The sequence below is a fragment of the Martes martes genome (assembly GCF_963455335.1).
Source record: "Martes martes genome assembly, chromosome: 8".
Lineage (NCBI taxonomy): Eukaryota > Metazoa > Chordata > Mammalia > Carnivora > Mustelidae > Martes > Martes martes.
The window spans coordinates 87,188,791-87,211,316 of record NC_137895.1 but is presented as its reverse complement, the minus strand read 5'-3'; the positions used below and the strand labels follow the sequence as shown (position 1 = coordinate 87,211,316).

General features: G+C 57.0%; 1 protein-coding gene across 2 annotated transcripts; it reads left to right on the top strand.

Moving 5' to 3' along the window:
- Positions 1-656: 656 nt before the first annotated feature.
- Positions 657-22,290, top strand: KRT80 (keratin 80; the record flags this gene model as incomplete). 2 transcript variants are annotated; one of them, XM_080812214.1, is made up of 9 exons in its annotated part: positions 657-971; positions 6,906-7,114; positions 11,461-11,521; positions 11,782-11,877; positions 18,153-18,317; positions 18,709-18,834; positions 19,385-19,605; positions 20,101-20,156; positions 20,291-22,290. In XM_080812214.1, the coding sequence occupies 9 exons, from the start codon at positions 672-674 to the stop codon at positions 20,413-20,415; spliced, it is 1,359 nt and encodes a 452-aa protein (XP_080668340.1). In that variant the 3' UTR covers positions 20,416-22,290. The 2 variants fall into 2 exon arrangements, with proteins under 2 accessions (XP_080668340.1, XP_080668339.1); XM_080812213.1 differs by having other exon boundaries at positions 672-971; positions 20,256-22,288.
- Between the last annotated feature and the right edge of the window lie 236 nt (positions 22,291-22,526).

The following is a 22,526-nucleotide window of genomic DNA, read 5'->3' as shown; positions in this document are numbered from 1 at the left end:
AAACCCTAGGTCAAAGGAAGGAAGGAGGGAGAGAGGGAGGAAGACAGGAAGAGAAGATAAGCCCAGGAGACTCTCAGGCAGCTAGAAGATAAATAAAAAGGTGTTGTTTCCTAGTGCCAGGATGGCATGCTGCCCGGGATGGCTGCCCTGCACTCCGGGAGCGCACGGCCCGCGCTTGCCTCATCTTTTCCAGAAGTATGTAAGCCCAGCTACGTCAGCCCTCAGGTATGCAGTGAGGTCTGTGGTGAGAGGTGCTCTCCGCGCCTCTCTCTCCTTCCTCCTCCGTTCTGCCCTTCCTCGGCCACCACTGCACCCCCACCCAGCCCGCCTGCCAGCCTGGCCTTACCCTCCCTCCCCTGGAGCCAGACCCAGCTCCATGGGTGGGGGGAGCCTGTGATGAGCCCCCTCAAGCAGGCAGGTCTCAGGCCCTGGGGAGGAGATGCGTGCGTGGTGCGGGGGGAGGGGCAGGAACATCGCATCATCTAACAGGTTGGTCGGGCTGGGAGGCGTCCCGCCCTCCTGGAGCTAATGAGCACTGTAGGACAGGTGTTTGCTCCTCAGTCCCCAGCCTGCCCTGCCTGAGACCAGAGCCAGCTGCCTGCCATCCCTCAAAGGCTCATTCACACACACACACACCCGTGCCCTCCCGTGTCCCGGGCCCGGGGGCCGCAATGGCCTGCCGCTCCTGCATCGTTGGCTTCAGCAGCCTTAGCAGCTGTGAGGTGACCCCTGCGGGCGGCCCCCGGCCTGGGACCTTGGGATGGGGCATCTGCGGGACCCCCGGGCCAGGCTTCAGCTCCCGCAGCCTCACAGGCTGTGAGGCGGCTGGCACCATTGCCAAGGTAACCGTGAACCCCAGCCTGCTGGTGCCCCTGGACCTCAAAGTGGACCCAGCCATCCAGCAGCAGAAGAACCAAGAAAAGGAGGAGATGAAGGTCCTCAATGATAAGTTTGCCTCCCTGATTGGCAAGGTGAGCAGAAGTAGGGGGGTGGGTCCTGAAACTTAAGGACCTTCAGACCTGGGCAAGTGGCTGAGCTCTGTGTTTCGTGAGGATTGCCCCACCCCCGGTCCCAGCCAATGAGGATCCGGCAGGCTGGCTCTGAACAGAGAGATGGCAAGGGCAGTCCCTGAGCCATCCGGGCAGGCGCTGGGGGAGAAAGAGGCCCCGGGATGGCCCTGAGGGCTGTCTGGATAATAACGTGCTTCGTGGCTTGGGGTCACTGTCCCCTTGGGCGGACACTAGGGAGGAGCCCCAAATGTGGCCAGGAGGATACCCTGTCATGGGAATGGCTGATGGAAACATAGTTTGCCATCTGACTCCAAGGCAGGTGGACAAAGGAGATGAGCTCCCAAGAGTCCACCCTTCTTTCCAGGCCTTGAACCTGCTCAGCTTCTGGAGGTCAGAAGGGTCAGCTGAGCTGAGTACACGGGGCCTCCAGAAGGAGGCTTTGGATTAGCTATGCGGAGGTAGCCTGTCAGGAGATAGGAATGCGGAGAATTGATGTTTCGAGTCAGAAGCAGACAGGCAGCCAGGTCTCCCCAGTACCCACATGAGAGAAGGAGTGAGCCCCCAGCACCCAGACTTCCTAGACCCCACTGCCCTGGCTGGCATGCTGGTGTGAGGCACTCCTGTCCATCACCACCCCAAGGCATGGTCTTCAAGAGCTCTGAGAAAGTCCAATTCACCTCCAGAACCCCCTCCTCATTCTCCTCCTCCAGGAGACCTCTCCAGATTGACCCTCCCAGCTCTGCACCCCCTGCCCTGCCCAGAAACAAGGATCATAATAGTAACAGCTGCATCAGCTGATAACTACATGTCAGAGACCATGCTGGAAGCTTTACATGTTTCCCTCAGTTTCCCTCAACACCTTATGAAAGAAGGCCTTTTGTGCCCATTTTACAGATGAGGAAAACTCAACTTCTCCCTCCTACTCAGTACGCCAGAGCCCCATCCTTCTGCCCTTGCTTCAGTCCTTTCCTGTGCATGTCTCCCTGTCTTGGTGTTCCTCTGCGTGTTGCTAGGGTCCCCTGTTAGGCAGGCATCCGTGGAGAAGGGCAGAGGGGAAAAGGTTAACACGTATGGAGCATCTGTTTGCACCCAGCTCTCTGCAGGAACTGTGCAAACGTGTCATTAGCCGCCTCGGCCGCACTCCGCAGTGGCCATTTCCCCTACTATAGAGATGAGGAAACAGCATCCCAGAGGTTAAGTGCCTTGCCCAAGGTCACACTACCACCAGGAGTACAGTCGGAACTTGAACTCAGGTCTGCAGGCTTGTTTTCCTCTCCCCCCACCCACACCCAGAGCGACCAGAGTGGGGGGATGAGGAGGGAAAGTGACAGCTGGAGAAGGACAACCGTCCACTGAGGTGGAGCGTTCCCTCCCCCGGCTCCAGCCGGCTGTGCAGAGCCCAGCACTGCTGGGCTGTGTGCCCTAGGAAAACAGCCCGCTGCCCTGGGAGGCAGGTCCCTGCAAAGCCACCTCCTCTCGAAACCGCTTTAATCCCTTAAAAGGAATGCTTCATGAGCTATGTAATTTGGCTCGGATGGGTGGCTTTTCGCTCTGAATGCCAGCGCTGATATCACCCTGTGCCTGGGCCATGGGGATGAGACTTGTATATAGGCACAGGGAGGGGGCCCAAGGGGCTGGGGTCCAGTGCGCAGGGGCCAGGCTGACGTCCTCTGAGGTCTTTAGCAGAACTGGAGCCTCCCAACCCTAGAGCCTTGGCCTTGAGACAAGTCTCTTCAGGGTAGGACACCAGGAGCCATGGATGCCAGCCTCTTGGGGACCCTGATCGCTGGGGCCAAAGAGCCCCAGCTGGTCCACCAGCTCTACAGAGGGGGCTGTTAGCTCAAACTGTTAACTCATGTCCCTCCCTGTCTCCCTATAAAGGCCTCAAGGGCCTGCGGAGAAACTCCATTCCTGGATTTGAATCCTGGTTCCACCTCTGGCCAGCTGTTTAACCTCAGGCAAATTATTTACCCTCTCTGTTTCTCAGTATGCATCCATGTCATGGGCTGGTCAGGATCAAATGGGATAATTTTTGAAAAGCATTTATGAAGCACTTACCACGTACCAAGTGGGTTCTGCTTGTTAAATAAAAAATATCGTCAATGGGCCCAGCCCGGGGAGCTCTTGAACCTAGTTGGCCCCTTCCAGGCAGGAGCTGAGAAGAGGGAGGGAGGGTGGGAGAGCGTCGTGGGTAGGAGCGGCTCACGGGGCAAGATGCCACAACCACGCAGGCCTGGGGGCTCTAGGCAGAGAAGAAACAGACAGGGGCCCTTCAACTCCTCATCCCCTTTGGGCCCTCTGAGGCACCAAGAGAAATCAGAGAGCACCAAGCAGGAGAAGGAGGAAGAGAAGGCAGAGAAAGAGGATTGGGGGGTTGATCCCCAGGAGCTGGCCGAGGGTCCCTGGAGCGGGGCTGGTTCTTTCCTTTGCAGGCTGTATTTCCTTAAGCAAGCCACTTACCCTCTCTGAGCTTCACATTCCACCTTCCTGCTCTGCTCCTGCTCTGTACATGGCCCCAAGCTCATGCGAGGACAGGGAGGGATACAGTCCTGAGAGGAAGAAGAGCGAGCAGCAGCGGTAGGAGGGGAGGCTGAGGCAGGTGGGGAGAAGGCTGCTGGCTGGACCCTGTCTCCTGCATGTCCAGACCACAGATGGGAGGGAGACGGGACAAGAGAAAGGACCACTAGCAGCCCACCTGAGGAGGCTATAAAAAGGGGACCTAAGAGGGGCAGTGAAAGGCCCAGAGACAGCGGGACGGGCACAATGTCTTCCTGTGGGCCCGTGTGGCTTCTGGAAGTCACTGGAGCCATTGCGCAGCCGGCATTTGCTTACAGAAGGGCACAAACAAGCCCTTCCTGGTCGGCTGGGAGTTTGACAACTGATAACCACCCCCATGGGAGGAGAAGGACCTGCGCACCCTGGGGTCACCACTCAGGTCGCCACTGCCGGGACTGTGGGCCAAGGATCGGAAGCCTCCCTCCGCAGGGACCCCCCAGCCAGGAACTCCAGGCTACTGGGGCTGCTCCATTCCCAATACAAAAAGCACATCTCCCCCAACCCCTGGCTGAGCCTGCTTTTCAGCCTGACGGTGGCGCTGGGTCATACGGAGCTCTGTGTTTCCGGGCTTCAGTTTCTTCCCCTGTAAAATGGGAGGCAAGTAGACCAGGGGTTTGCTCTCTGAGGCCCCTCCTGGAGTGCAGCCGATGATCTCAGGGGTTGGGGGGTCAGCCAGAACCGGGAGGAAGGGGACCCAGAGGTGAGGGATCAGCAGCCTTGACAGGTTAGAGCAATTAACTGCTTACTGAGCCCTCCCTAGGCCTTTGTTCCAGAGAGGGAGGAGCCTTGGGCTGGGAAGGTCCTGGATGGGGGTGAGTTTCCATCCTCACCCACTGAGACAACAAGACACTGCCCCCCCCCCACACACACACATACACACACACATGGCAGCAGGGGACAGGGGACAAAAGTGCCCTGTGACTGGACTGGCTGGCCAAATGCACGCCTTCTCCCAGCAGCTAGTACAGAAGCATAGGAAATTGAGGTTAGACTAAGGGAAGAACTTCCTGGTGTCAAGGGTGTTTTGTTGCTTATGGGTGGAGGAAGGAGCCTCACATCTCTCCTCTCACCTCACCCTCAGTGTAAACACAGGGCTCTGGCTTGTCAAAACTGAAGGAAGGTGGAGTGAGCAAGTGTCTCCCCCCACTAGAGATCCTTCTCGAACATGCCAGGAGGACAGAAACCCTCCTGATTGCCATCCCTACGGAACCTGTTTGGCTCTGACAACAGCAGACTGCAGGCTTAGGTTGGCTGTAAGCAGAACGTCCCAGTACAGATGGGAGCTAAGCAGGGGAATGACAGCCCACGAAGGCCCTAGCCCAGGATTCCAGCCGGTATTGTCTAATGCATTGTCAAAGGGGACTTCGCAAGAATGGTCAGGTGTCACAGGAAAACCCCAAGAATGTGGGCAGGACAGGAAGAAAGAGGAGGGCCCCCCTGGCCCCCAAATTCAGAAGAAACAGAGAGTCCCTGAAGGTCCAGAGTGGGCAGCGGCCATCAGATGCGCCTGCCTGGGAAGCTTTGCTTCCAAGTCTCCATGGGATCCTGGACAAGTCCCTTGACCACCCTGGGCTCTCACCTCCCCCTCTGTAGATGAAGAGTACAAGCCAGGTGATCTGGCTAGGATTCTGGCTCTTTGAGCAGTGATCCCGGGAGCCAGTGCCAGCAGCGGGCAAGGCGCAGCCAGCGGCTTGCTTGTGGTCATAGGGAATATCACTGGGCTGGTCGTCACAACACCCTAGTGCCCACAGCCTGCCCAGGAGCCAGGCCCCAGCCGTCTCTCCTAGCTGCCCCTGGCGTGGGCACCAAATGGTAGGGGTCTCAAGAAGAGAGCAGGCGGCTCCCAGTCTGACGGGAAGGGTGAGAGGTCCGGACAAATGAGGAGCAGATAAACTGACCACCTCGTAAGAAAAGCCAGGGGGCTGGGGACTTCTTCTGAGCTACGATTCTTTCTTTTTTCCCTTCCTTTTCTTTTTTTTTAAATTTTTTTTTATTTCAGCAATCTCTACACCCAAACCCACAACCCCAAGATCAAGAGTCATATCCTCTTCCGACTAAGCCAGCCTGGCACCCTTTGAGCTCTGATTGTTGGAGGCTTCCTGCAGGAGGGGAGCTGGGAGCGCAAATGGGGAGGGACAGGAAGGACGGGGATGGTGGAAAGGACAGTCAGAGGAAGGCTAGAGCCTGGAGAGGACAGGCAGCCTGGGCAGAGGCAGGGGACCCCCCCCCCCCCAGGCTGCTCCAGGATGGACTGGGTAGAAGGCAGGAAAGGATTCAAGAGTGATCCTGACAGCATGCGCTGGCTGAGCAGGGAGCCTTGGGGGTCCCTGCAGCCTTGTGAGCAGGAGAGCGGGAAGGAGGCAGTTTGAGAGAAACAGCTGTGCCCAGAGCTCTCGCAGTCGTCACCGTCAAGGCAACACTGGCCTCCAACTAGAGACAGAAGCCGGTCCAGGAAGGGCAGGTGGGTCCCGGCACCCACGGAGACTGCAGCCACAGACAGGAGCCCCCAGTTCTGAGGGTTGAAAGAATCTAAACTCCCACCACCCTGGATTCCACACCTGCCTCTGCCACTTGCTAATTTAGTGACCTTGGGCAAGTTATTTGGCCTCTCTGTAAAATGTAGCCACAACTACCCCTAGCCCATCAGGTTGTGGGGCACTAATGAGGCAAAGATGTCCAGCTTCTAGAACAAGGCCTGGCCCACAGTAGGGAATGCATAAACCTTTGCTGGTATTACTGTCCCAGGGCCTGTCCCCAGCTTCCTCCCCCAGGCAGCCCTGAGAGGTGGCCAGGACAGGCCATGTCAGCCCCAACTTCTAGCAGGGGAAACTGAGGCTTGGAGAAGCTCCAAGTCCTGGGTTGTCGGAAGGATTAACAATGAAGGACGAACCAGGCCCTCCCCTGCGGAGCTTCCACGGCAAGATGAGACAAGGCTTGTCGGCTTGGGGTGGGAGGGGGGATGGCAGACAGGGCTCTGACACCCTACGTTCCCTGGGGTCTCCCACCCAAGCCCCAGGCGGACGTGGAGGGCCTGTCATCTCATTGGCACATTCAGCCCCTTCCCTCCTCTCTTGGGCCCTGCTCCTCCCCGAGGAAACCTTGGCTAATTGGCTCCACCCCTTTCTGATTCCCTCCTTATCTTGGCATCTTCTGTGTGAAGCATCAGCAATTGGAGATGAGATCTGGATGCGCCGAGAGAGGTCCTGGGTGGTGAGCTCAGAGCAGATGAGCTGCCCGGGCCTCCGGCAGCCCACATGCGGGCCCGCAGGCTGGCCCCATGCATCGGCGCCTGACCTGTCCACACCAGGCGCTCTCACTGCCGCTCCCCTCCTCTCCCAGGTGCAGGCCCTGGAGCAGCGCAACCAGCTGCTGGAGACCCGCTGGCACTTCCTGCAAGGTCAGGACTCTGGCACCTTCGACCTCGGGCACCTCTACGAGGGGTACCAAGCACGGCTGCAGGAGGAGCTACGCAAAGTAAACCAGGAGCGGGGACAGCTGGAGGCCAGCCTGCTGCAGGTGCTCCAGAAGGTCGAGGAGTTTCGAATCAGGTGGGCTGTGCCCGGGAGGGGCAGTGGGCAGGGACAGAGGGTGGGAACCAACCTGCCCCCAGACGCAAGGCCCCGGGCACCCAAGCCAGAAAACGAGAAAAGGTCCTTAAAGAACATCTATCTACTACAGACGGGCTTACTGAGGACCTACTGTGGGTCGGCCAGTATTCTAAATACCGGGAGGAGATGGCAGTGAACCCAGAGCCACCGTCTCAAATAGTGGCCCTTGCAACCAAGTCAGTCTCATGCTGACTGGCAGCTACACCCTGCGGTCGCCGGCCCCAGACACCACCGCAGTCCCTGTCCCCTCCCCTGTGCCCGTAAAAACATTTGCTCTCGCCCCCACATTACACTGGCAATGGGAAACTGTCACCGGCTAGAGCAACAGATGGGCTCCTGCCTCAGATACGGTTTGGAAACTTGATCTCGAGTGGGCTGGAAAGGAAAGCAGGGGCAGGCAGGGGACAGAAATGGTGAGGTCTGTCGGAATAAAGACACAGTCCCGGTGGGTAATGCCTGCCTGACCTCCGTGGACGCCTTGGGGTCTAGAGAGATGAGGAAGCCACAGCCCCGGCCTGTGATGTGCTCACAGACTAGAAAGGGGTTCACTCCTGGCCTCCACCCCTCACTAGCTCTGTGACCTTGGGCAAGTCACTCAACATCCAAACCTCAGTACCCCTCATGTGGAGTGGGAAGGGTGATGCTGAGCCATCCTGAGGCTGGCATGAGAGGAGGAAGTAGGGAGCTCAGCCTGGCCCCACACCACCATAAATGGCCACTCTTCTACCCCCTAGAAGGCTGACAGTAGTCCTTGACACAGGTTTGCTGAACTGAACTGGGCCACGTGGAGAGGCAGACCAGGTGCTTGGGTCCCTCACAGGAGAGGTGACATCTGTGACCAGACATCGGGCAAGGCTTCAAGAACGGGGAGGCTGAGACGAAGCAGAGAGGCTGTGTCCTTGGGCTCCTTCCTTTGGTCTGATCTCCTTTTGAGGAGGCCCTCTGCTTGGGTGAGGGAGGGTGGGATGTGCCTGAACCCCTCCCTCCCCTCCCCTCCTCCAGCGCTTGGCCCAGCCCCAACACCTGCCAAACCAAGGCGAGGCCTGCAGTCTTGGGAGCAGCCAACGGGCTGGGGCAGCCTGTCTAGAGCCCAGATCTGGGCTGTGGCTCAGCTTGCCCACCCCCTCTCCACCTGACCTCCCCTGCTCAGGCCACATTCAGAGAAGATGGTCACGTGGCAAGTTCTCCCCACTCTGGGGGCCTCAAATTCCTCATCTGTGGATCTAGTTGGAACTTTCTGGCCAATAAGCATGATCTGCAGCCCTGGACTGGACTCCTCCTCATGGCTGGGCCCCTCCATGGCCAAGGGGCCACCTCTCTCCCAGCCCCGCCCTACTACAGAAACCCACAGGGAACCTCACTGCCCATTCTGAGCTGCCTAGTTTCAACATCTGACCGTGATGAGGGGAATCATGTTAGCACACCAGAATCCAAGAGTCGTTTCACTGATGTCTGGCAGCTCTTTGGTCCTCAAAGAACCAGAGAATGGCTGGATGGGGGGCCTGAGGATCATCCTTTCACAGGGAAGGAAACACAGGCCCAGAGAGGGCAGGGAGTTGTCCTGGGTCACAGAGCCATGTGCACTAAGACCATCTGTAACCCCAGCCAGCCGTGGGAGGAGGCTTCTCCCATGAGCCCAGCCAGATCACATCCATGGAGAAACTTTGTAACTGGAAGTTCTATACAAACACTACTTGTTGCTTTAATCTGGTTCAGCCTCCTCAGTTGGCTGGCCGCCTGGTTTCCACCTGTAGCCTGAGCTTGCTGTTTTGGCTCAGGGCCTCTCTTCCCCCTCTCTGGGTAGGAAACCCACCAGATTTGGGGGGGGTGAGTTTGGAGGGCTTCTAGATCCACCACCAGAGCTGAGGAAGCTGCAGCCTGGCTGTGTAGAGCCTGGGGGGCCCCAGGAGCCTGGAGATGCCAGGCCAAGCCCTGACAGGGAGGGGTGTGCCTTGTCTCTACAAGGCCGATGAGATCAGCTTCACTCCCAGAAATAAACAAGTTGGGGGGGTGGGGTGGGGAGCCCGGGGTGGGTGTGACAAGCTGAAAAGGGCTGGGAATGGGTTTGGGAACTAGTGGCTGGCAGACTGGCAGGGGATTGGGAGTAGAGTAGAGGAGATAGCATTTACCTAAGTCTCTATAATGATAGAGACTTCCAAAAGGACGTAGCCAGGACCCCAAGGATCATCTAGCTAACCCTTGTATTTACTAAGGATGAAGCTGAGGCCCCCCCAAGGGGAAACCACTTGCCCAAGGCCACAGAGCAAATGACTTGGGGGTGTCGTGTACAGTTGTGCAGGAGGTTCACTGCGTAAGAGCATCTGGTTGAGGGGGTGAACTAGGGCTGAAATCCAGTGGAGCTGGTAAAAAGGGAGGAGGGAAGGCTATACAAAAAGACTAAAATGACAGTGAGGAATAGAGAGGAGGTTCGACACCTCAGAGAACACCCCCTGGACAGCTCTCTCTAAGGTCCTGCTCCAAAGCAGGCAGAACTGTGTTATCCAGATGGGAGGGAAGAAGGGGAGAGCCTTGACCACTGGGCTTACACAGGGAGGGCCAGCCAGTGAGGGGCTTCTCAGCTTGGGGTTCCCCAGACCCATGCCCCAGGGCACAGAACCCCTCAGAGGCCACCAAATTCCCAGTGGAAAGTGGGATGGAAGTGCAGAGAACCACCCACTCTCTGCATGAGGCTTCCCACGGTTCCTCTCCAGAAATGCTAGAGGCCAAGGCTGGTGTTAGCTAGAACAGAGCTCAGGTAATAATGATAGATTTAGCAGGTGTCATGCACTGTTGTAAACGCTCTGTATATTGACTTATATAACCCTCATGACATCAGTGTTGTCATGACTGAGGCACACAATCAGCTTAGCCATGGTCCCATGGCCTATTAGCAAGGAGCCAGGATCTAAACCCAGGTAGTGAGTCTCTGGAGCTTCCTTGCAAAGAAAAGGGCACAAGTAAAAGCTTCCTGGGCGTTTTGTTGGCTCTGGTAGGCCCCAGACTGCCGACCAGTTCCCCCTGTCCTCCCTCCACACTATGCCCTTGACCGGCACCCTGAGAGCCCCTTGCAGACCCCGGGAAGCCAAGGCTGTGACCAGGAAAATGTGTATGCTAAGCACACTGAGTGTCAGAGACCCAGTGTCCAGCGGGCTCTCGTCCGCTGGGGTCTGCTCCCCTCAGCTTCTCAGGTAAAGGCTGGTAGGAAACAAGGCCTGAGTGATGGCGGGCCCAGCCAGCTGATGTGGGCGATGGGTGACGCTGCCCTTGCCCGTGAGGTCAGGGAGCGGGGCGGGCAGGCGGCTGTAATTAGAGCCGCCAGTGATTCAAGCATTCCCTGGAAAGGAGGGAAGAAAACAGGAAGCCACAGAAGCCCCACATCCATGAAGGCAGGCAGGGCTGAGAGCAAGAAGTCTGTGGTGGCGGACACCCAGCCCGGAGAGGGCCAAGAGGTTTGATTAGAGCCAGAAGTTAAGGTCAGAGACCCAGAGATCCTGTCTCTCCTCCAACAATGTCCTCCTTGCAACACAAGGAGGAGTAGAACAAGGAGGAGGCAAAGGTAAGAGAGGGAACCCACCCTCATGGAGTGTCTACTATGCACATCTGTCACCGCGTCAGGGTTGGGCTTGGTCTGACCCCCGCACGTGCACACAAATGCACACACACACACACACACCCCTAATAGATGGGCGAGCCGATGAAGGAGAGGTGCAGTTACCTGCCCAAGAATACACTGTGGGTCTGTCTGCAACATCCACACTCTCCCCTTGGGAGGGAACATGTTGGAATGGTGTCCTACCAGCTAGCAATGCAGAGGGGAGGATGGGAGGAGGGAGAGGGTGATCTGTGAGCAGACAGCTCAGAGTAGACTCCGCCAAAGGCACAGCTTGTAGGAAATGGAGATTCTTGGGAGAGGAGAGAGGGAAAAGGTGAGAGAACAAAGTTAGGGTGACAGCGCTGTGCAATCAGGAGAGGCTTCCTGGAGGAGGTGGCTATGACGAAAAGCCAGGAAGGGGACAGATGCGTTCGGGGAGAGATCTAGCTGATCATCCAGAAGGAGTGAGAGAATGGTGTCATGGGCTTAGAAGGGATGTGTCATAGACGACGGGCTATATCTACCCAAGGCAAAGGCCAGTTTTGGTGCGCAAGGCACCAAACGTGGCAGCAGAGGCCCTGAGCCCCAGTCCAGGAGGGTTAATCATACCCCAAGCTCCTGCCACCTGTAGCTGAGTGGCCTCTCTCTCTCTTTCTCTCTCTCTCCCGCTGCCTCATTCCCTCTCCCCTCCCAGGTATGAGGAGGAGATCTCCAAGCGTGCAGACATGGAGTTCACCTTCGTCCAGCTAAAGAAGGTAGCCAGCCCAACCTGCCCCAGGGGCTCCTTCCTCATGGACCCTCTGCCCTCATTCCCTCAGGCTCCCCAAGCAAAGCCCTCCAAGGCTTGAGTCCTGGGACCACAGACAGACAAGGGTACCTGTCCTCACCCTGTGGCTTCTCCCAGGCACTGAGCCAGGGCTTCCTTGGGAATGACCCCCATCTCCCTCAGGAAGATGGGCACCCCACTCCCACCCTGGGACACCTCCCCGGTACTCACCACTGCTCCCGCCCCCAGGACCTGGATGCGGAGTGTCTCCGTCGGACCGAACTGGAAACCAAGTTAAAAGGCTTGCAGAGCTTTGTGGAGCTGATGAAAAACATCTATGAGCAGGTGAGAAAATGAGACCAGCGTCCTGTTGAGCCAAGAGCTGACTTGTCCCCAGGTAAGGGATGCAGGGGAGGGAAGGGTGTCTAGCGAAGCATGGAACCTTCAGCAGTCATCACAGACATAACACAGACCTAACGCTCTCCCATCCCCTTCCCGCACTGCTGTCAATAACCCAAAACGTCCCCTCACCCCTCCTTTCATGGAGCACAGGCAAATTCCCAAAAGGTCTCATGCTCAAGAAGGACCTATTTCTTGGAATGTGCTGGAGTGCAGAGGGCATGTTGGCCCTGGGTTGGAAAGTGGCTTGAGAGACAGGGAACCAGCCTAAGGATAGCTGTTCTTTTTTTTTTTTTTTTTTTTTTTTTGACAGAGAGAGATCACAAGTAGGCAGAGAGGCAGGCAGAGAGAGAGGAGGAAGCAGGCTCCCTGCTGAGCAGAGAGCCCGATGCGGGGCTCAATCCCAGGACCCTGAGACCATGACCTGAGCCAAAGGCAGAGGCTTAACCCACTGAGCCACCCAGGCGCCCAATAATAGCTGTTCTTATTGGACTCATCTCTCCCCATCCCTGCGGCGTAAATGGCAGGCACCCACAGGCCTAGGCCGGACAGTCATGCCCTTGGCCTTCCCCGGTTCAGGGCTTAGGCAGGGAGGACCTGCAGTCAGATTCTTGGCTTCCCAGACAATGCTTGCTTCTGCCAGAACAAAAAGGACCTGGTAAATGCAGACAGGGGAGCCTCCAGATATCTTCTGATTGTGTCCCTAAGTCCTCTGCTGAGCCCGGGGGTACAATGACCCCACAAGGCCTAGCACGCAGCCAGTGCAGCCCACAGATGGGCCCCGCTGCTGCCTGCATACGCTCTCCTCCACTCCACTCTGCCTCCGGGCACCACATCCCCTGTGTCCAGAAGTAGAAGAGTCATGCTGCGGTTCAGCTGGGAGCAGATCGGGGGCATGGCAGGACTTGGCAGCCGGTGTGCTGTAAACCACTGGTGCCAACGTCACCACTGCCATCAGAAAGTTCTGCTAAAATGGGGGCGTCTGGGTGGCTCAGTCGGTTAGGGTTAAGTGTCTGACTCTTGGTTTTGGCTCAGGTCATTATCTCAAGGTCGTGGGGTCGAGCACCATGCAGGGAGCCTTTTGAGATTCTCTCTCGTTCCTCCTCTGCCCCTACCCCTGCTCGCTCGCTCTCAAATAAATAAATAAGTCTTTAAAAAAATAAGGATTACATTAAATTTAAGGTTCTGCTAAAGTGGCCCTAGGGGCTGCTGACCACAGCTTGGCGGCCTCGTCCTGTGGAGAGGAAGATGGGGCCTCGTGGCCGCATACAGGTCACTCTGCTTTCCAGCAGGCTCGGCCCCCGGTGGGGTCTTCAGTGGGCCTGAGACCTGTTTGTGGCCATGGGCAATGGCCTGGCGGAGAGAATAGCACAACCCTGGGGAGCAGCAGGAAGGCAGCCGTTCCAGGCAGACCAGGACATCAGCTGCCCTGAGCAGCTTCCCACTCCTGGCTGAGCCCTCTGGAGGTGAGCAGGGCACAGGGCCCGCTGACTGGCTGGAGAAGTGGGCTAGGAGTTCCTCTGCCCACACTCACTGTGGAGCCAGGCAGACAGCAGTGGGCCCAGTGTTTCAGAATCTACACTGGGCTCTGTGCACCTCGGCAAGCCCAGAGCCCGAGCTCCCAGCCAGGATCGAGCGAGGCCCAGCCAGCATAGAGACTTAACTGGAGGTAGGCCAGGCATGGCCAGTGACAGGCCTGGGCATTGCCAGTGGCACCCCTACACATCTTCTTGGCCCCTGCTCCATCTGGATTTAGCAGTCCTTGGACCCCAATCCTGGCTTTCCTTTTCCATTTCTATGACTTCAGACTAGTTATTTCTCCTCTCTTTGCCTGTTTCCTCATCTGTAAAATGGGGAGAGTGATGATACCAGGCTCATCAGGTTCTGCTGATGACTAAATCCGTTCTTCCATGTAACAAGTGTTTATTGCTCACCTGCTGGGTGCCTGGTTCCGATATCACAGCCATGAGCGTGATGGGCCAAGTCCACGCTCTCAGGGGCTGCCACTGAGCTAAGAGTGGAGACAGGTAATAAGCAAGTCAACAAACATCTGAGCAAGATCATTTGGGAGGATGAAAAGAGCCGGGCTGCCCAGAACCCAGTGATGTGGTCCTGCTGGAGGGGGAGGGGGAGGGGAAAGTCAAGGTCAGGGGGCTTCTCAGAAGTGGTACAAGTGAGGGAAGGCCCAGACTGCGGAGGGCCGACTGGGTGGAGAGCCAAGAGGGCTTTGGGCAGAAGGAGGGCCAAGCATCTCAGGCAGCAGTGAGTCTGGTGATGAAGGAGAGAGGAAGGAGCAGCTGTGGCTGGGGTCAGCTCAGCCCCACCCCCGAGTCAGGGTTTAGATCTCATTCTCATTGTGACTGGTGGCTCCTGGGGGTACTGCGGGGGGGTGGTACAGAGAGGGTAAATGTATGGCTCGTGCTGTATGGCAGTGCTGTGGAGAAGAGGGATTGCTGTGAACGTGGGCTTGCTCGGTGCGCGGACCAGAGATTATTACTCTGGGGGCAGCAAGGTGCCAAGTTGGTGTCAGGTTGTAAGGTTTGTGTTTCTCTCCAGGCACTGCTGCAGGCTGAGAAGGCAGCCCTGATCCCATGGTGAAAAGATTCCCCACACCAGTGGGTCTCTAAGCTGGCACTAAGAGAAACAGTAACTGTTTTTCAGTTACACATGCAACTGTTTTTCTAGTAACTACATTTTATTTTATTTTTTTAAAGATTTTGTTTATTTGACAGAGAGAGAGAGAGACAGCGAGAGAGGGAACACAAGCAGGGGGAGTGGGAGAGGGAGAAGCAGGCTTCCCACTGAGCAGGGAGCCCGACGCGGGGCTCCAACCCAGGACTCTGGGATCATGACCTGAGCCGAAGGCAGATGCTTATCCGACTGAGTCACCCAGGTGCCCAATACAAAAAATTAATAGACTCTCTTACACTCTTTTTCTCACATCAAGTCTTCAAAATCAGATGTGCACCGTACGCCTGCAACTCATCTCAATTCGGGCCAGCCGAATTTCAAGTGCCCACGACCACACAGGGCTTGTGGGACCGAGCAGGTCTCTACAGAGGAAGGTGCCCACCATGGCTGTCTCGGGTGAAAGAAAAACACGGCAGGACATGAGGAGCCCCAGGAGGGCTGCACACTCTAGTCTCGACTCTGGAGCACAAACCAGACCAGAAAAACACGGCTTTTCATGCATTTCAGAAAACAGCCCTTCCCTCTTGCCCACCTGCACACACGCACACACGCACGTAGCCAGGATAAATTCTCAGAAGCCAATAGCCATGGGCCGCTCAGGGCCTCATTGTATACACTGCAGCCTCCTGGCCAACCCCTCTGCCCCTCACTTCCAGGAATGAGCTGGCGAGAGGACCCAAGGGCTCACATTTCCCCTCTGCTTCCAAGGTACACGCCAGCTCCCAGGTGTGTCTGGGACCTGGGGCCTGGCTGCCTCCAGCCTGAATGCTACCCACCCCACTCATAAGCTATTGTTCCGGGGAGACGAGCTGGGTGATCTACCGACAGCCCCCCTGCAGCCGGCACACCTCCCAGAAGGCCCTTCTCTGCAGAGAGAGCCTGGTGTGCCTATGCTGCTTTGGTGCCTGCCTTCATGCCTCCAGGGAGACTGCTCCAGAAATAGACTCCTCAGCCCCTAGACCTCTTCACCACCCCCACCCCCCACCTTTATCACCGGTTACAACAGTAGTATCCTTAGCAACTATTTACTGAGCACCTACTATGCCCCAGGAACAGTGGGAAATGCTTTCCAGGTGTAATCTCATTCACTCCTCATGGCAACCCTATAAAGGGAGGGATCATGGTTAGAGCAGCTTGAATTTGAATCCTGGCTCCGTCATTCTGTGAGCTCCAGCACGTTCTTCTATCTCTCTATACCTCAGTTTCCCCATCATAAAATGGGGGAAATGATAGAGCCCAGCTGATTGGCCTGCGGTGAGGATCTGTTTTGTTACTATATCCTAAAGTGGTGAGAACAGAATCTGGTACGTGGTAAGTATTAACAGATGCTAGCTGGTTTCAATTCTATAATCATACCCATTCTACAGATGAGAAAACGGACGCTCCAAGAGATTTAAAAACCTGGCCAGGGTTACACAGCTGCTAAGAAGGGGTTAGTGTTCAGAGCCTGGTGCCATTAATTAAGCATGACATTTCATGGAGCAGCACTAAATCCCCTCTGAGGGTCACCACCTTCCCTGACCCGGGGACCACAAACAAGATGGTCCCACACGAGGCCGTCTGCTCCAGCTCCAGCTCTGAAGAGAAGCTTTAAACTTCACTTTGGCTCAGTTCTTGCCAGCCTGGAGGGCCCGTCCCGTGGTGACAGCATGCAAGCCAGCATTGTTAGGCCCTCTGCGGCCCAGCAGGGGCCAGCGTGCCTCAACAGGCCTACAGATGCTCTAAACCCTCCGCTTCCTACTCCTGCTCACCTACCCTACCTCTTTCCAGAAAGGATTCGAGGCTGCTCCGTCTGCTCAGTTTTGCTAATCCCTTCTCCCTGCTAGGAGAAGCCCTGCTCCAGTGCATTCTGACAGGGCCCTGGCCCATAACAAATGCCAACATAACAATGGCCCTTTTCCTGGCCCATAACAAATGCCAGCTCGGGCCTGGGCTAAAGGGCTTTCTCTGGAACTCTCTATGCCCACGGATCGTCCCCATAGCTCGTTGACCAAGGAAGCCTCAAAACTGCATTCCTGAAAGTGTCCATGGCCAAGGCCTGCCCAGGACCCGGTTCCACGTGAGCAATGTCAATCCCTGAGGGTGATCCAAGCAACAAAGACGGGACATGAGTCTGTAGGTACCATCCACCTCTTTCTGCCAAGGGGCCGCACGTTCCTCCTGCTTTTGCCCAGAGATGTTTGTTAAGTTCATTTGAAGATCAACCAAAATCCTTCATCAGGAGACCTCACGGGCGGCCGGCCACTAGGCTCCGTGTCCTGCCCCTCTGGGATGGAGACAGGGTGCCCCCAGCAGACCTTCGCCCCAAGCTTCCTTTCGCGGGAGCCAATCCTGGTCACCAGGGGTGCGGGTGGGCAGGGTCGGGCAGCCAGCAGCCTAGGGAGGGGCAGCCTTCCTCAGCAAGCCTCCACAGCCATCCCTGGGGCTCTAACTGACCCAGCCCACCCTGCAGGGTACGAGCTGGGGGTCAGAGCACTGGCCTTGGCAGCTGCAGACTCCAAAGGCTCAACGCCACACACTCTGTGGCATAAGGCCAGACTGAGGGTCAGCAGGGGGCCCAAAGTCAGCACCCAAGGTCAGAATGCCGTCATGAGATGAAAACTGAACTTGGATCCGAGCAGGCCTCAGCTCCAGCTGCCAGGTCTCAGGACATGCACGAGGCCAAAGAGCAGGCTCCACACCAGCCCACCGTGCACCCCAGTAAGGTCCGGGCTGTGGGGACTGCTTCAGGCAACCCAGTGTTTTCAGTACAAAAAATAGCAAAGAAGAGAGAGCGGTGGGGAGAGAGAGAGAGAGAGACGGAGGCATGCCTACAGAGTAAGAGAGACTTGGAGAATATGGACCGATTGTAATATAGGGATCTTCTTTGGGTCCGGATTCAAACAAACAAGCAAACAAACAAAAGAAAAACCATATATATCATACACACACACACACACACACACACACACACACACACACACACACGAGGCAATCAGAAAAATGGGAACACTGACCAAGACTTGCTGACTGAAGTACTTAAGTAAGGGTCAGGGGAACTGTGAATGCCAGCAGGAGTAATTGTGCGCCCCTCGCCCTCCCTCCCCCAGGTGAGCCCCACCCCTGCCTCCGGAAGTGCCTGGCTGCTCCCTGCCACCTGACTCACTGTGACAGGGCAATGCGCAATGCGGCTGCAAAGCTGGGGCTAGAAAGACAGACAGAGGCTCCGGCTCCTGTCTCTGCCCCTCTAGGGGAGCTTGACGGGAGCAGCAAGGGCTCTGGGGGCCCACTCTGCGCCCACAGCTGTCTCCATATCCTCTCCGGGCCGCCATGTCTTTCCTCTCTGTAACCTGGGGCTGGCAGTCTTGCGGGCCTGGCGAGGACAGTGGGGAGGACCGCGGGAAAGCCAGAGCCTGACCTGTGACAAGTCCCCTGGGGGAAATGCTAGCATTTTCTAAGCAGAGAGAAGGACAGAGAGGAGGAGGAAAGAGGGATCCTAAAGGATGGGGAGAAATGAAAATATTGAGGCCCCCATGTCTGTGCCCGGCCAGGAGCTGAAGGACCTGGCAGCCCAAGTGAAGGACGTGTCGGTGACCGTGGGCATGGACAGCCGCTGCCACATCGACCTGAGCGGCATCGTGGAGGAGGTGAAGGTGCAGTATGACGCCATCGCGGCCCGCAGCCTGGAAGAAGCGGAGGCCTACTCCCGGAGACAGGTTCGGGCTGACGGAGGGGGCAGGAGGGGCTGCACTGAGGAAGGCTGAAGTCACCTTCAGCTCTGAGCACTGAGAGGGGAGTGGGGAGCACTGCCACGATGGAGAATGTGAGTGCCCCGCACTGCAGGGGGCTGAGGGGCCGTGCCCTGGGAGAAAGGCCAGGGTCTGCTCCCATCAGAAGCTCCCAGTGCTGCCACCCAGTAACAGCAGGCCAGGGGTGGGCCCAGCCAGAGCTGGGTGTTGCGAGGCTGGCGGGGGCAGTGCTGGGGGGCAGAGCAGGAGGAGGGCCTGGGAGGTGAGAGAAAAAGGGAGCCACAAGGGGCAAGGGGCAAGGGTGCTGGGAGGGACACAGTGAACTGTCTCTCACTGTCACCTCCTACACGCCCTCCAGCTGGAGGAGCGGGCTGCCTGCTCAGCTGAGTTTGGGAACAGCCTCCAGAGTAGCCGCAGTGAGATCGCTGACCTCAACGTGCGCATCCAGAAGCTTCGATCCCAGATCCTCTCCGTCAAGAGCCATGTGAGTATCTGCAGGACCCATGTGGGGGTGAGGCAGGGAGGAGTTCGAGGGCTCTCTCTCTCTCTCCCACACACACACTGAGTCCATGAAAGACCCTGGGCATGTCACTTAGCAGCTCTGTGCCTCAGTTTCCTCTCCTGTCCTCCTAAGATGGCTGTGAGGATCCCATGAGTATCACAGGTGAAGGTGCTCCGTAGACTGACCAGGGCTGTGGGAGTGACACGGAGCCTCACCACCACAAACACCCAGAGCCCACCTCCTCCCTCCCTGGCCTCGGTTCTAGCCAGTGCTCTGGGGAAGGTGCTTGCCCTGTCAGGACAGCTGGGACAGTCTCCTCTGGGCACTGTGGATCCTCCTTTTTTCATGGCCTCTGGAATGTATCTCCTTAAGTCTCACTGAATGCCCTCTTGCTGCAAGGCAACCCCCTGCCACACCCAAGAACTCCACTGCTCAGCCCTCCCTGCCCTGCGCACCCCCACGGAGGGCAGAGGTGAGCTCCTGGCCCACTCCCTCCTTCCCACCAGTGCTCACGAGCCCCTTCCCTCTGCAGTGCCTGAAGCTGGAGGAGAACATCAAGACGGCGGAGGAGCAGGGAGAGCTGGCCTTCCAGGACGCCAAAGCCAAGCTGGCCCAGCTGGAGGACGCCCTGCAGCAAGCCAAGAAGGACATGGCCCGGCAGCTGCGCGAGTACCAGGAGCTCATGAACACCAAGCTGGCCCTGGACATCGAGATCGCCACCTACCGCAAGCTGGTGGAGGGCGAGGAGAGCCGGTGAGGGCTGTGGCCCGGCAGGGTGCAGTGAGGGGCCGTGGGAGGGGCAGGACTAGAGGGCCACCCCCACACAAATCCAGATTCCCCCTCCATCAAGATACCCTGAGCTAGGAAGACCTGGGATCATGGCCGGCCTCAGCCACTTGCAGACTGGGACCTTGGCCCATTCATCAAATCGTCAGTTTTCCTATCTGGAAAATGGGCTGATCATAATACAGCCTATGGTGGGGAGGATTGATACGATTCTGCAGGCAAATGTCTGTCACAATTAAGTGCTCTGTAAAATGTTAGCCATTTATGCACGGGAGAGGAAACAGAGGCCCAGAGAGGACAAACTGGCTAGCCAGGGTCACATGGCAGGGCAGCCAGGGACTGGGAATAACAACCAAAAATTGCCCTCCACCTGCCATTCCCCAGGGACCCCAGGCCTAGGGGCAGGTTGGGGGGCTTAAGCCACAGACCCCTTCTCATGCTCCCATTTCTGTCCTCCCCCAGAATGGACTTGCCTTCAGCCTCCATGGTCAGCGTGGTGCAGTCCAGATCCAGAACCGGTGAGTCTACTTCCCTAGGGACCCATGGCGGGGAAGGGAACACGGTGCTGGGAATCCTGACTCTAAAGGTGTCATTTTACGTGGTTCCCCAACCTCCAGCCCCTTCCCTGCCCCACCCTTTATGTTCCCTGTAGCTGCCTCCAAGCCCAGCCTTTCAAGAGCGCCCTCCCGGAAAAAGAAGAACAGAAAAGGCCCTGTGATCAAAATCACCGAAATGTCCGAGAAGTTCCTGTTGCAGGAGTCAGAGGTGTCAGAGTAAGGCAGCTGGAGCCCAGGAGCCTAGGTCACTCCCCTGCGGCTGGAGGGACTTCAGCTGGACTCAAGCAAGCAGCTTGGAGCCTCTGGGTTGGGTGGGGAGGCAAACCTGATCCTGAACTGAAAGGGGGAGCGTTCAATACTGGGATTGCTTTTCTGTGGGTGGCGGAGGGTGGTACAGGACTGTCACCAGCTATTAAGAATCACGCCGCTCCATCTCAATATTTCAGTCCTATCCTTCCAACCTTCTGGCCAGAGGTCTCCTGACTGGAGAAACTGGAACTGGGGATCAGTTTTTTCTCCACCTCCTTTCTCTTCCGAGGCTCCTCCCCAAACAGAGGGCTCTGACCAAGGAACCTTCCACTCTTTTCGCCCAACCCTTGCCCTAAACTCCGATATCAAGCCTTACCTTGCCTCTGCCTCAGGACCGAGGCTGGTGCCCTCGCTCACCCAGCCCCAGCCAGCCTTGGATCAGGGACTGAGGAGGACGACCTGGGCACCCTCCCCCCATCTGCAGCTCCTGGGGAGGCTGGGTGCGGAGCACCCCTGGGTTTCCTGCACCAGAGATCTGGGCGCCCCCCAGAGACCTGACAGTATTAGGCAGTGAAGGGAGGAAGCTCCCCGGGTCTGTGGGACCTGAGCATGAGCCTCTGAGGTCAGCCCAGATGCCTGTGCCCCTACCCTCCTGGCTCCTTCTCCAGAAGCTAATCTTGCCATGATAAACCCCCTGTGAGGAGGAGGCCAGATGGCAACCTGAGACCAGGCAGGGGAATTTGCCCCTTCCTTCTGCTCTCTGCCACCCCGGGGTTCACCACCCTGCCCAGGATCCAAGCTCTCTGCACCCCCCAAACACCACACCTTTCCCCCCTTCCCATGCCTAGGTGTCTCCCAAGCCTGAAATCTGGCTTTGGTAGACCAAGTCTGGAGAACCCCCCAGCCCCACCCCCACCACGAAACCCTGGGCCATTTCCCATGAATCCCCCCCTCAGGGTCCCTGCTCTCTCCATCAGGCCGAACAGCCCGGCCCTCCCTTCTATCCCTCCTTGCATTTGCCAGGGAGCCCAGGAACACCCACACCTATGGGGTTAGAATTTCTTTTTTTCTTCCCCCTCCTCCCCCTCTTCCCACTACACCCACTCCCCCCTCCTCACCTCCCCAGTGGAGGGCCATGAAGAAGGCACAGTCCAGGCAGGTCTGGGAGTTTCTGAGCCCTTCTGGTCCAGGCGGGGAGCTCCAGTGACAACCAAAAAGGAATTCTGCATCCAAAGAGAAGATCTGGTGCTCGGAGGAGCATTCCTCTTTCCTTGTCTTGGCCCTCACCTTTGGGGCTTGCAGGGCCATCCTGGTGGCTCCAGCTGCCCACTCCACCACCCACCCTCTCTCCTTCCCTCCCTGCTCCCTCCCTGTCCCTTGACTCACTCCTCTGCTAGCCCCAATCTTTGATTCCTTCATCTCACTTTCCAGGACATGATCCCCCAAGGTCTTGGCCTCAGCAAGGCCTCAAGGTCCTCCATGCCTGTGGGGGGCGCTGAAGGGCTACTGACGCTCAGGCTGGAGGGAAATCGGACATAGACTCATCCCTGAAGTCCCAAAAAGGGTGCTGATTGCTGCTCTTTCTCTGCCTATTTATTGGTTTCCAAGGGAGCAAATCCTCAGTGGGGATACAAGATACATAAAGTATATATATGTTATTTTTCGTAACTTATGTGGCTTTTAACTTATTGCTTCCCTTCCTGTTTCTGCATAATCAGTGCTGTATTTACTATCTGGGTACACAATACGTATTCCAGCCACCCCACCTGGCTGGCTGACCATCTTGGGGCAATGCCCCCTTCTCCCTGCCGAAGGATGAATAAAGTGCTGAGATTTGTCCGTGGATAAAGCTGTGTGTCTGTTTTTACCTCTCCTGTCCAGACTGGTGCCCCTGGTCAAAGAGACTGACCACAGAACTTTGGGGATTCTCCAATTATGGGGGAAGGGGTCCAGGGACTTAATTATACCTTCAGACCCATGCAGCTTGGACACAAAAAGTTCTCCCACCTACCCTGCAATCCTATAAGGAGATTTTCCCAGTGTTGACCTATGTTCCCAGCACTTTCTGACGTGTCCAGGCAC